This window comes from Culex quinquefasciatus, chromosome 2 (assembly GCF_015732765.1).
Source record: "Culex quinquefasciatus strain JHB chromosome 2, VPISU_Cqui_1.0_pri_paternal, whole genome shotgun sequence".
Classification (NCBI taxonomy): Eukaryota; Metazoa; Arthropoda; class Insecta; order Diptera; family Culicidae; genus Culex; species Culex quinquefasciatus.
In genome coordinates this window covers 188535935-188550029 of record NC_051862.1, presented here as the reverse complement: position 1 = coordinate 188550029, position 14095 = coordinate 188535935, and the positions used below count along the sequence as shown (strand labels likewise).

General features: G+C 38.0%; 2 protein-coding genes across 7 annotated transcripts in view; one reads left to right on the top strand and one right to left on the bottom strand.

Annotated features, from left to right (window-relative positions):
• The window catches only part of LOC6041615 (rab3 GTPase-activating protein catalytic subunit), a 302640-nt gene that overhangs the window by 259689 nt on the left and 28856 nt on the right, over positions 1 to 14095 (bottom strand). The window lies entirely within an intron of this gene.
• The window catches only part of LOC6035256 (leucine-rich repeat-containing protein 4C), a 274948-nt gene that overhangs the window by 234866 nt on the left and 25987 nt on the right, over positions 1 to 14095 (top strand). For all 6 annotated transcript variants that reach the window (XM_038251423.1, XM_038251420.1, XM_038251424.1 and 3 more), the window contains 4 exons: positions 11533 to 11945; positions 12008 to 12958; positions 13024 to 13592; positions 13660 to 14016. In XM_038251423.1, coding sequence (XP_038107351.1) covers positions 11787 to 11945; positions 12008 to 12958; positions 13024 to 13592; positions 13660 to 14016 — 2036 coding nt within the window. In that variant the 5' untranslated portion in view covers positions 11533 to 11786. The remainder of the gene's footprint in view (positions 1 to 11532; positions 11946 to 12007; positions 12959 to 13023; positions 13593 to 13659; positions 14017 to 14095) is intronic.

Below are 14095 nucleotides of genomic sequence, written 5' to 3'. Positions count from 1 at the left end.
CGAAATCGGTCTTTTTTCTTAAATTTTAATTTTTGTATTTTTTAATCCGACTGAAACTTTTTTGGTGCCTTCGGTATGCCCAAAGAAGCCATTTTGCATCATTAGTTTGTCCATATAATTTTCCATACAAATTTGGCAGCTGGCCATACAAAAATGATATGTGAAAATTCAAAAATCTGTATCTTTTGAATGAATTTTTTGATCAATTTGGTGTCTTCGGCAAAGTTGTAGGTATATTGGATATTGACCACTCTGAAAAAAAAAATTATACACGGTAAAAAAAATTTAGGTGATTTTGTCACTAAAACTTGATTTGCAAAAAAAACACAATTTTTTTTGTATGTTTTAGAGGACATCAAATGCTAACTTTTCAGAAATTTCCAGGTTGTGCAAAAAATCTTTGAGCGAGTTATGAATTTTTGAATCAATACTGATTTTTTTCAAAAAATCGAAAAATTGGTCGCAAAAATTTTCCAACTTCATTTTTTGATGTAAAATGAAATTTGCAATCAAAAAGTACTCTAGTGAAATTTTGATAAAGTGCACCGTTTTCAAGTTAAATCCATTTCTAGGTGACTTTTTTGAAAATAGTCGCAGTTTTTTATTTTTTTAAATTAGTGCACATGTTTGCCCACCTTTGAAAATAAATGTTTTTGAAAAGCTGAGAAAATTTTCTATTTTTTGCATTTTTAAACTTTGTTGATACGACCCTTCGTTGCTGAGATATTGCCATGCAAAGGTTTAAAAACAGGAAAATTGATGTTTTCTAAGTCCCACCCAAACAACACACCATTTTCTAATGTCGATATCTCAGCAAATAATGGTCCGATTTTCAATGTTAAACTCTGAAACATTCGTGAAATTTTTCGATCTTTTCGAAAAAAATATTTTCAAAATTTTTAAACCAAGACTAACATTTTGAAAGGGCGTAATATTGAATGTTTGGCCCTTTTAAAATGTTAGTCTTCGTTTAAAAAAATTTAAAATATTTTTTTCGAAAAGATCGGAAAATTTCACGAATGTGAGATATTTGAATTTGAAAAAATCAGTATTGATTTAAAAATTCATAACTTGCTCCAAGATTTTTTGCACAACCTGGAAATTTCTGAAAAGTTGGCATTTGATGTCCTCTAAAACATATAAAAAAAAATAATAAAAATAGTGTTCTTTTGCAAATAAAGTTTTAGTGACAAAAAGTTAAATTAAAAAATCACCAAAATTTTTTTACCGCGTATAATTTTGTTTTTCCAGTGTAGTCCATATCCATACCTACAACTTTGCCGAAGACACCAAATCGATCAAAAAATTCCTTCAAAAGATACAGATTTTTGAATTTTCATACATCATTTTTGTATGGCCAGCTGCCAAATTTGTATGGAAAATAATATGGACAAACTAATGATGCAAAATGGCTTCTTTGGGCATACCGAAGGCACCAAAAAAGTTTCAGTCGGATTAAAAAATACAAAAAAAAAATCGAATGACCGAAATCTGAGAGAACTGCTCATATAAGACAAACTTTCTCAAGCAAAGTTCAATCATTACAAAAAGAATTATTTGTTCAAAAAAGTATACTAAAGCCTATTACTATTTTTACAAACTGTGGTTTGTTTACATCCTTTTCTTGTAATATTTCCATAACCACAAGTTCTCATTCAAGCCCACAATTTTTCGTCCATTTCCACCATCCGAAATCATCACTTTTTTTTTCGCACTCATATGTGACCCTTTAATGCGATCCCTTTAACCCTAATAAAACCCCTCAGAACGTAAACAATTCATCCCTGGTTGAGCTTGAACGCTGCGCCGGGTGACCTTAATAACCCAAAATTGAATATTTATGATTTTTTGCAGAAAAAAAAGGAAAAGCAAAGCAAAAATAAAAACCAGCCCTGCCGAGATCCCTCTTACAGCCATTTAGGGCCCTTCCCCCCACGTGCATCACAATCGCAAAAAAAGCCCACCAGATAAATAATCGCTCCCATAAACTTGATCGTGAAAAAAACCCCAACCAACCTCCACCCAAACACTGTTTGCGTGCACTTGGCCCTCCCCCTGTTAAACCACGACGGAACCAGACCAAAACAAATGTTCAAATTTATGTAATCATCAACACGCCCCCTCGCCCCGTTGAACCGATTATCCTTCTGATATGATGGGGCTTGTAAATTTGTCGCACACGGGAGAAGGGGGGGGGGGGGGGTGGGGCGACCATAAATTACGTTAAGCCAGTGCTGCCGCCGTAGGCAATCCGAGGGATTCACCTGTCACACGGGGTCTCTCTGTGTGAGTGTGAGCATGAAAGACAGTGAGGATTTTACGTTGGATTGTTGGCCCAGTTTGTGTGGAAGGGATTTTTGCAGAACTGGAGCAGTTTTTTTTCGTTGACGTCATGATTTGAGGGACCATTCAGTTGAATTTGCATGGGTTGGTCGAAGAAACGATGCACATTTTGTATGATTTTTTTGACAATGGTTAGAAATTTTATGCAACCTTAATTAAACCCTTTCAGGTCTGATGAGTTATATATGCCCAAATATGAAAATTTCCAAAACTAGCCTACAATTCAAAAGAAAATTTTCCAAAAGAATTCAAAAGAATCATTTTCCCATAATTGAATAATTTTTTTTTGAAAATTCAGGCCTGAAAGGGTTAATTAACATTGAAAATATTATATTCTTAGATATCATAGATTCTAGAATATGAATTATTCTCCCAATTATTGAGTTATAACTTGTAAATTAAACATTGACTAAATTTCATATACTAACTATTTGTTTTATGTTTCAAATGATATTTTCGTAATGTAAAGCTAACAGGCACCGTAAACTGGGGTGACTTTTCAATTTGTTTTTGGAATAGTTTCCAAAGGTAAAGTTTTTCTCAAGATTATTATTTTTAAAACATGTACTGGGATAGGCCACACAAAGTCCATGCACTATTTTGGAAAAAAAAAATCAAAAAGTTCCGAAAAACATTTAAATTCCGGGGTGACTTTGATAGTCATAGTTTTTCTTGTTAAAATCACATTTAAGATGTTCAAACTTTATTTGTACATTAAATGTACCATCACGTAAGAAGCTGATATAGTTTTGAAGAAAAAAAAAATCAATGTTTATATTTAGTTGACTAAGTTTATATGCTTTTTAACAAAATACTTTTACATTTTTGGTAAATTTGTTAAAATGTCGGAATTTTACCTGAAATTTGTTAACATTAGTTTTGTTTATAAAATTATCGATTTATATTGCATTTTTTACTGAATTCGAAGCACGAATCACAAGTTTTCACAATTTACATAAAATTTGTTCAACCGAAATTGCGTATAAATCTTAAGATTTTTTAATTATGTTTGAAAAACACACATTATTTACTATTTACTAAATTATTTAACCTTCTCCTAGTGAAAACTTGTATCCGAAGTATCCGAAAATGCATTCCGTTTTCCGATTCAAAATCATGTTCATTGAGAAAATCATGACGCTTTGAGAAGTTTAAAATAATAACTTTCCTCGACATTTCCTTAACTATAGTCAACTAACTTTTCAAACTTTTAAAAATTTTATGAAAAGTTCTTTTTGAGGTAATTTGAACACTTCCCAACCATGATCAGTATGATTCGAAACCATTCCTTACGTATTTTAATTGTTTCCTTCATTTCGTGGAAAACCATTTTACGGTATTTCAAAAAACAACAAACTGTGATAATGGTTATCTTGGAATTGGAGAATTGAACCATAGCCCTTTGAACCATTTGAAAATGTGTATTTTAAAAAGAGATTTTCTGATAGATTTGATGTCTTTGGAAAAGCTTTAGGTTATGATTAGTGCATTTCAGAACAAATAGGTACAGCGAAAAACATATTCCTGATTTTTTATCTAACTGCTAATCACAAAAGTTGAATTTCCAAAATACGCATTTTTTATTTTCAATTTTTCTTTTCAAATTCCAGTGGACAATGTTGGTTGCTGCAATACAGCTTTTCATAATTTAAGTTTTGTAAAAATAGTTTTTGAGTGTCTTTTAAATAACCCTAATTTTTCATCAAATGATATCTCTGAAATTATTGGTTCGATTTATAATGTAAATAAATTAATATTTTGTGAAATTGTCGGCCAAATTCTCTGCAAAAAATAAAAAATAAGAAGAGTAAATTTTCGAATGGGCTAAATATACTAATTTCAGTTGATTTTACATGTTGGGCAAAAATTTTAAATTCCGAAACAAATTTTTATAGGAAATGCCAGAAAAATTTCAAATAAGTATCATTTTATAATGTCGAAAATCTATTCAATAGATTCCGAGATTTCCTGAGTTGAAAAATGAGAAACTAAAAAGGAGACAGTTAGAAAAAAACTCGTATTTCGTAAAATTTATACTTTAAGAGGCTGTATCTCAGCAACAAGCATTTTTACCTAAGTAAATTTTAATTGCAAAGACTGAAAATTTTTCAACGAAGACCTTAAAATATTCACCATATCACTTGTAAACGGTACATTTATCAAATAAAATTGTAAAGTCATATTTGATTACAATTCGATTGATTTTAAAAATTTTGTTTGACGGTATTTTCGGTATATTTTCGGAAAATCTTTTTTTTTTCATAAATTTGTATCTCTTGTAGGTAAAAATACGTTTTTTGAGAATTCAACTTTGATTGAAAAATAGTCAAATTAAAAAAAATAAATTTATTCTGAAAAATCCTAATCATAACCTACAATTTTACCGAAGACACCAAATCGATCATACAATCCCTTCTCAAGATAAAGATTTTCGAATATTCATATACTAAATCTGAAAATGCTCCTTTTGACACAGGGAAAAAAATACAAGATTTATATTTTATACAGTTGTTTGAGTAATACGGAATAAATTTTTTAAATGGGCTGCATAATTTCTAAATTAAATTCATTCAAGAAATACCTAATTCCGACACATCGTGCTATTTCTCCCCTCGGAAAGGGTTTCTCCACTTTATCCCAGTCAACACACCCACATTAAAGTGCGGCTACAAACTAGCTAAATTGATTCAATTTGTAACCTTCATGAAATTTAACGCTGGTTCTGAACTTCACCGACCTAAGCTGCATTTGCCGCTCGCTGATGAAGCTGCCTTTTGGTCTCGGTTGATTAGATTGGCCAACATCCAGCAGCGTTACGACGGACGGACCCTTCCGGCTGTGCTGACACACCTCCGCAAAACTCTGTGCCGCCGCCGGGGCCAAGTTCAGAGGGTTCAATTATTTAGAATGCAAATATATCACCCGCAGATGCAATTCGGTTAGTTTATCAAGCACATTTGTCCAAATTTGCATACGACTCCGACTCGTCTCAAGATGCTGAAGATGCAGGAGTTTTGGGGAATCAGCAGTTTCTAATAGATTCGACTTAACCCTCGAATGCTGGTATGTAATCAAGTAATTTCTGTCAAACAAAATTTATTTCTTGCGAATTCAATCAACTCAAGCATGAGGTTCAGCTTTTATCATATTTCAAATATATTTTATTCCTATCTCTTTACTAAATTATTAAAGATTTTCCTTTGTTTGTGCAAATTTGTTGACCCTCCCGCACCAACCCAGGGTTAAACGCTTTAAAATCTGTTTGCTGGTTTTCGTTCCGTCCGGGTCAGCTGGTCCTCTCGCCCCTGCTCCTCCTCCTCGAGCATGAGGTCGTTTAAATATTTGCAATTCTAATTTGGTGGCGGCACCCAGCGTTGCACGAAATCGGCTTTAGTAATTAGTTGGAACTGCTTCTGCTGTGCCGGTGGGTGGGTGGTTCCACTTCCTGCATCTACCGTCGTCCTTCGGTTCATGAATGCGGTCGGAGAAAAGTTTGCCTTTAGACGGCGCGGGGAAAGGTAATGGCAACTGTTTAACTTTCATTGCCACCGAAAGGTGGTGGGGTGTGGTTGCTTGAAGGAAAGTTGAGGAATCAAGTTTTGACTTGTTACTTTCATTGTTATGTTCTTGAGACTTTTCAACAAATTTGGGTTCGTTACCCTATGGAAAAGGATGTAGAAAGTCGTGTAACATAATCATAATACCAAGAAAAGTTGTTTTTGTCTTTTCCACGAGTTTTATCATTTGAGTTTATAAAAATGTGGAAAAATTAATGATGCTTAATATTAACATCGAAAATAAAAAACTAGAAGAGAAAGTTGAAAAACGTTACAAATTTCAAGGAAAGTTCAACGTGAAATTTGTGAAACCCTTAAAAAATAAGCTTATATTCATTCAAAAAAAAAAAAATGAAAACCAGAGTGCATTTTAACAATTATACTTCACGCGAGCGCGGATAACTAAAACAATCTGTAAAATGTCGTTTAATTATAAACTACCGTAAAACGGGGTAACTTTGATAGGTTTGAGATTTTTCCGCAAAATGAAGAGTACAATATCAATACGTACGGAATGCTATATAATCTAACTGATCAAGAAGAACTATCCATAAAATTTTGAAAAGTTTAAAAAGTTAGTTAACTTTAACGAGGAAATTTTGAAGAATAGCATTATTTTAATCTATTCAAAGTTTCACGATTTTCTCAATTAATATGCTTTTGAATCGGGAAACTGAATGCATTTTAGGATTTTTTGGACAAGTGCAAGAAGTGTGTTTGTGAAACAAAGTTTAAATTTTTTTGGTATTTTGATTTGAAAAAAAAAAAAAATCATATAAAATGTGAAAACTTTTGATGCGAGCTTTTAATTAATTTAATTTGCAATATAAATCCATACTTTTTAACATTATTATCTAAAATGTATAGGTATTTTATTATAAAGCATATACATTTGTTAACTAAATATCAACATTTCTATTTTTCCTTGAAATCGATATCAGCAACCTTAGTTATGGTACATTTAACGTAAAAATAAAGTTTGAAAACCTTAAATCTAATTTCAACAAGAAAAAACTACGACTATCATAGTCACCACGGAATTCAAACTGAGATTTTTTTTTAACGTAACTATTTTTTAAACATTATTTAAAAAAACTATTTTTCTTAAATGGAGCATAGACGTTGTGTGGCCCAGTACATGTTTAAAAAATAATAATCTTAAGAAAAACCTTACCAGTTGGAAAATATTCCAAAAATAAAGTGACATCCTATCCATGTCACAATTCCTATTCAAATCAAATATTTTCATCAATGATTGTCTGAATAATATTAATTAGACAGGAATACAAATAAGCTTACAAAAACAACAGCAATTTAAGCTTCAAACAGAAAAAACAGGATTTTTTACTCGGCCTTGTCCAATTTAAATGAAACATTGGAGACGTGTTATCTAAGGCTCATATAAGCATTTTTTGTGTATGGAGCTAGATGCACTCGACAATGGCATTTGAGAAGGATTTATTTTTTTTCATTTATTGTTTTTATCTCATAGGAAATTTGACAGGTTTTCTGGAAAAAATACACTGAAAAAAAACTAAACGCCATTTCTATGAGATTTTATGATTTTTGATTTTTGATTTTGAAGGTCTACAAAAATCAATTACCGAAACCTTTTTTCCAAAAGTGCTCTAACGATGAAAAATTGGTCTAACTAAAAAGCGGTCAAAAGCAATCTTAAGGGAAATCGAAAATATGTTCAAGACTGAACAAATAAGTTGTTGAATCAAACGAATAGGATAAAACTTAGATAACACTCTTAAAATCATTTTTGCATTTTTTTTATGGAGATTTGCTGCATCCTGCATTTTTGTGACGCTTTTTTTTAATCTTCGCAAAAGTTTTGAGTGCAAAAAATCGCGGACTCAAAATTGACTTTTGAATTTAAAAATCAAAATTTATTTTATATATTTTAGTATATTTATTGAGAGCTCGTGAATTTTTCCAATTTCCTACAAATTAACCATCCTTATACACGATCCAACAGCTGCTAGGTACAGCAATACACAGTAAAAAAAAGTTGAATTTTAATGGTTGAAAATTTGGTTTGTAAAATATTACCTTTTTTCGAGTAATTTAATTAGTTCCTGATGTAAAATAACACTTTTTATGACATAAAATCTGTCATCCTTCTCAGATTATTACCATCACTTTTTTTACTGTGTACATTAAGTGCCCAGAATATGGGAGTTTTTCTCAAAACCTCGCTCCACAAGCTGAAAATTGTTCTTTGAGCTATTTTATGACTCTGGAACAAACATATCAAAGCTGTAAAACTCGATCCTGAAAAGTTATCAGCGATTTAAAAAAGTCATTTTAGTATGAAAAACATTTTTTTCACCAATTTTAGGCTAGGGTATAACAAAAATTACCCAAAAAAATCTTTTCGCTTTTGAAGCAGGTATTCATACGAGTTTCATTGATATTGGAAAAGATCGAGTAAAAAAGTATCAAAAAAGTTTCACGCAAAACGAAAAGGGCTCGGGGCAACTTTTCCCAATTTCTTGTGAGTTGGTAGAGAATTACCCAAACACAATATACTTTAGAAAGATGAGATTTGAATTAAATAGATAAAATTGTAAGAAAGGCTTATTATTAAACCACCAAAATATTTAGAAAAGTACTGTTTCCTCTAAATTCATAGCAAAAACAATTTCTAAAAAAAAACATCTACTTAGGTTATTTTCTTTGTTGCACTCATTACACCCGATAATGTACCGTAATCAAAACGTAATTTCTTCCACGAAATCCATTTCCAATAGTTGCCAATGATTTTTCCGCCCTCTTTCCCCGTGAGGTCATCACCAAACTTGACGCAAAACGAGCGAAAAAGTCAATAATCGTTTCTGGTGTCGTGTTGTAACGTCGAAGAAAGTTGGACCCAGAAATTGAACGCGACTAAAAAGATGTTACCGGAATGATTCATTCGGTTTGCTCTTCTTCACTGTCTGGTTGGGTCTGGGCTGGCACACAGGTGCTGCTATCTGCTTGCTGAAGAAATTCTAGTTTAAAAAAAAAGTACCGACGAAATCCTTCCGCTTAACGAGACGGAGTTGGATTTTTTAGCTGTCTCATCGTTTCCAATAATCGCATTTCTTTGGAAATGTTGTTGTTGTTATTGGTGTAAGTTCTGCTGTTGGGTGTCACGTTGGCCCCAGCATCCTCCCGCCGAACTATGACGAGTCCTGTGGGCACAGTGGTCGAAATGTGGCGAAATTTGGTTAAAAATGTTGTTTGGGAACTTTGCAGTCAGCGTCATTTTTTTTCGTTCTGTCCCACATTCCACCCTCGCTGGCACATCCTTTTTACTATTGCGTTTTTGGCTTGTAGGACGTGACGAGAGTTTTATTTTTTTGCTCAGAACTCCTCTCTCCCTCTACAAACTGACTTTTACACTGCAATTGTCGTTCGGCGCCGTCATTCATCAGTTGAGGTGTACTTTTCGAAGCAATCAGGATGATTTATAACGTGTTTGGAGCTCTCCTTTTTTTTAGCTCGAGAATTTCGACCTGGCCCCGCCCGCTCCTGAAGAGTTGGTAAACAGGGAAATCGAATTAAATTTAATTGTTGAATTTTAATTTGCTTGCTCGGTTGAGGACTAGCGGCAGCAGAAAAAAAACGAGGGAATTGTGTTGGGATTTTTCGGTTGGCAGCACGCGAATCCAATATCCCTTCTCGGAATCGATTACGGGGCTGCGTGCGTCGTAATTGAATGGTAATTGGGTATGATTTTTTTTGTGTATATAGCTGTCCCTTTGGGTTATATGGCAATGGATATTGTTTTATGCCTGTCAATGCAAATTATCAATTCAATTTTAATGGGCGATTATGGATTTGAACATGGTTTCATATTTTGCGCTGATGTTGAAAATTATTATTACAATAACGATGATTTACATTAATTGACATAATATGAACACAGAGCCATATCCTCATTCAGATAAAAAAATATTGAAGACTTCGAATCATTTTTCATGAAAACGATTGTTTCATCGTTTATCTTCCAAAATTTATCAATCGAATTGATATTTTACAAAATCAAATGATTTTTCAAAATCTTTGGAAAACATATATTTAAAAAAACAATATCATTTTATACAGCAATACAAAGTTAAATCACTAAGCCACTTTTGTTTGAACATAGTTTTGCGAAAATTGTCGTCAAATGTCATTTTTTGACAACCCTAACTTGACTAACCATAACTAAAAAAAAGTCGGGTTTTGTTATTTTGAACCAAAAATCACAAACAAATTTGAGCCAAATCAGAGTCTAACTGCTTTTAGGTGGAATCGCTGCATGATCAAAAATAAAGAAGAACAATTTGTAGAAACTTATTTGACAAATATTGTAGGCTTTCTTCAGTTTCAAATCTTCTCCCTCAAAGTCTCCAATTTGGTCAAATCACCGTCTCACTAATGGAATCTCTTCGCAACCCCACCCAAAGCATTATTCTCAAGTCCCCTTTTTCCTGATACTTTTTTCCAAATCGACATCCCATTAGAGCGTGTCGTTCCGATTGCAAATTCCTCCTCCAGAAAGCGCATTCCACGAAGCGAAAAATAATTCCCAATCTTCACAGCTACGACACGGACAAGTGCGCGGGGGGCCGACATTCTCAAGACCGGCTGAAAATTTTTAATCACGCCAAAGCATTCATTTGGTGCACTCGAATCGAACGCCCGAACGTGACCAAAATGTGCAATTGAGAGCTGGTGAAATTATATTTTTCGTGTGTATTTTTGAGGCACGGTGAAAAATATTGCTTTACCGTGAATAATGTACACGATTTCCTTAAAAAACGACTGATTCAATTCACGATTTCATTTTTAAAGTTTGAGATGGTTTTCCTCAGTGTCACGCTTCTTGTAGAACGTTTCACGGTTTTCATTCGAGAAGGTTTCATTCGAGCTTTAGGGTGGCCTCAGGCCGTCATTAAGGCCCTCACCACCAACCGCTTTTTTATTGCAGTCCACACGCTGATAATCATCTGCCATTTGATGACCTCCCGCGGCTTTGTCCTTCCCTAGTGGACTCGCTGGATGTTCTGCGTACTCTGTACGTCATGCATCCCGAGGATACCGCGTGCTTGTCCTCAGTATGTACGCTGTAATTAATTAAAAATGGATCACCGCACGGTTTCTCCCTAGCGCTGAAACTTAACGATTATTATCGCGGTCGACAATGATTAAATATTTAAGATCCCAAAAATGCCGACCAAAGATTTAATGAACTCCTTCGGAGCGGATTTGGCGTGCGAGAGCGATTAAAAGTAAATTTAGTACAGCCCCACAGCAGGTAGGGCTTTAATGAGGTACGTTTTGGATTTTAGTGTGCACGCTGCACATTAAAGTGCAATTGGAGATGAGTTTATCGCCGCAGCACGAAAAAGCCCCTGGTGCAAGAAGCGGAAGGATTACCGCGGAGCTCAGGGCTGCTGAAGTGCAAAGTTTGGTAAACAACAGCTTCAAGAGCAATTAACGGGTGACTTTTGGAGGGATTAAACGCGTCACTCTTGAGTGCGGAGCAATAAATTAGCAGAGTTGACAACTTGTGGGATCAGGGATACTTGCGACCCGACTCCCTAATCCTTTACAACTTAACACTAACAGAATCCTTCGTTTCTACTCTTTGCAGACTGCATCACGTGCATCAACAGCAGCTTCGTCACCCTAACCAGAAACGAGTCTATCCTGGGACCACTCGTTGATATTGAGAGAATCGCTCTCAAGAATCATCACCCGATGAGATCTTAGTTAGTGGACGCGCGACTTGTTACTTTGTGTTCCAATCGAACCACCCTTAATTCCCAAATCATAGTTTGTAGGATTGTTATTGTCCGTTCTTAGTTTATATCGTTAGTTGACTAGTGGTTAAGTACACATACCCAAATGAAAATGTTACGCAATCTAGGCTTTCTCCTGTCGGCGCTCCTCCTGGTGCAGCGGTCAGTGGCCCAGTGTCCCTGGCAGCGGGAGGTGCCCGACCTGCAGACGTCGTGTCTATGTGCCTATAACCTCGGACAGGAACTGTCCGTGCAGTGTGATCAAGTGAGTACATCTTAGGCCGACTCGGTAGGACGAATCCATAAGTCTTTTTCTCTCCCAAACAGGTTGATTTTCCCGTACTAGTAGAAGCCTTAGACAAATACGCTCGGACGACGCCGCTCGATCTGCTGTACGTCAACAACTCGACGATCGAGAAGCTCGAGGCGGGCGTCTTTGCCAACTTGAAGCTGTACAACGTGCAGCTGAGCAGCTGTAAGATAAGCCGGATCGAAGATTTCGCCTTCCGGGGCCAGGAGGACATCCTGAAGAACCTGAACCTGCAGGACAACTTCCTCGACGACGTGCCCATCCGGGCGTTGAAGATTCTCAACATTCTGAACCTGCTGGATCTGTCGAAGAATCGAATCAACACCATTCCCAACGATGCCTTCAACGGACTGTCGAAGCTGTCGACGCTGAAGCTGAGCGATAACAACGTTACGCTGGCTCCGTTCGCCTTCCGCGGGCTGGAGACGAGCCTGAAGAACCTCAACCTCAAGGGAACCAAGCAGAAGCGAGTTCCCGAAGCGGTTCGAGGCCTGAAGACGCTCGCCTTCCTGGACCTTTCCCAGAACGGAATCCGGGAGCTGCCGGGTAACGCCGGCATGCGGACCTTCGAGGGGTTGGACTCCCTGACGGCGCTCAATCTGGAGCGCAACTTGATCCAGACGCTCGGCGAGACCGCCTTTTCCGGTATCCGGAAAACCCTAAGCTCCCTCAGCCTGCTGAACAACCTGCTGGCGGAGTTCCCCGTTGGTGCTATCCACTCGCTGCGCGAGCTGCGAGTGCTGGACATTGGTTTCAACCTGTTAACTGCCTTGCCGGAGACGGCATTCCGCGGCAATCCCGCCGTCACGCTGCTTGCCCTAGACGGCAACCCGCTTCCAACAGTGCCTGAGAAAGCCCTGCTGCATCTGAACCGCACCCTGCGGGGACTCTCGCTCGGCGGACGGTTCCTGCACTGCGACTGCAAGCTGCGCTGGGTCGCCGAGTGGATCCGGAACGGTGACTTGCAGGTAGGACACCAGGTGCGAGCTGTCCCAAAGAATCAACCTTACAAACCCCCCCTAACTCTTTCCAGGTCACCTCTCGCGAACGTAACCCCCAGTTCTGCGGGTCTCCGAACCGATTCCGCGACCGCGGCTTCTACTCGATCCAGCCGGAGGAGCTGACCTGTCCGGACGCCGAAGTCAGCATCGAGGGCCCGGTCGGACTGGTGGATTCGCTCCAACCCAAGACAACGACCACTACGCGAACAACGACACTTCTAACGACCTTCCCACCGAGTTCGGCCGGAGCTACGAACACTACCCTAGCGGAGGCGAGTAGCAGTACTACGGCGCTAACAACGACCACCCCGACAACGACCCCACCTTCATCGTCTTCCTCCCAAGAAACGGTACCACCAGCTAGTCCGTCAACGACGGATAGCACCACCACGCTTACAACCACGACTCAGTCCACCACCAAGCAGAGCACGTCGACTTCGACGACCACAACGAAGGCGGCCAGCGCTACCAAGAGCTGGCGCAACCCAAACAACAACGGGCCCGGACACAAGCAGCGACCACCGCTGGTGTTAGGCTTCCCGCCGCAACGCGGCACCCAGATCGACGACTCGCGGGAGGTTCAGGTTAAGAATGCCTTCAGGTAAGCGCATCGAGACTTCAAACTTCCAAACATATCAAATCAAACTCAATTCTCCGTCCCCTTCCAGCTCCCGCCAGGACAGCTCGGTCATCATCCAGTGGGACTCGGACACCGCCAACATCCTGGGCTTCCGTGTGGTCTATCGCCTGTTCGGCGATAAGAGCTTCAAGCAGGGCCCGCCGCTGGAGGCGAGCGAGCGCGAGTTCAAGATCAAGAACGTGCCCACGGCCGAGTGCATCATCGTGTGCGTCGTGTCGCTCGAGGAGATCAACGTCACGCCGGACACGGTGCCGTACACGCAGTGCCGCGAGGTACGGACCGTCGCCTCACCCGCCTCCAACATGGACAAGATCACGATCGCGGCCAGCGCCGCCATCTGCGGGACGATCATCGTAGCTGTGGTCATCTTCATCACCACCAGCAGGTACGGCATTTGGAGGCATTTTGAACGAGTTTTCTAACCGAATTGGCCATTTCACATAATATGATTTTTCACCGAATTG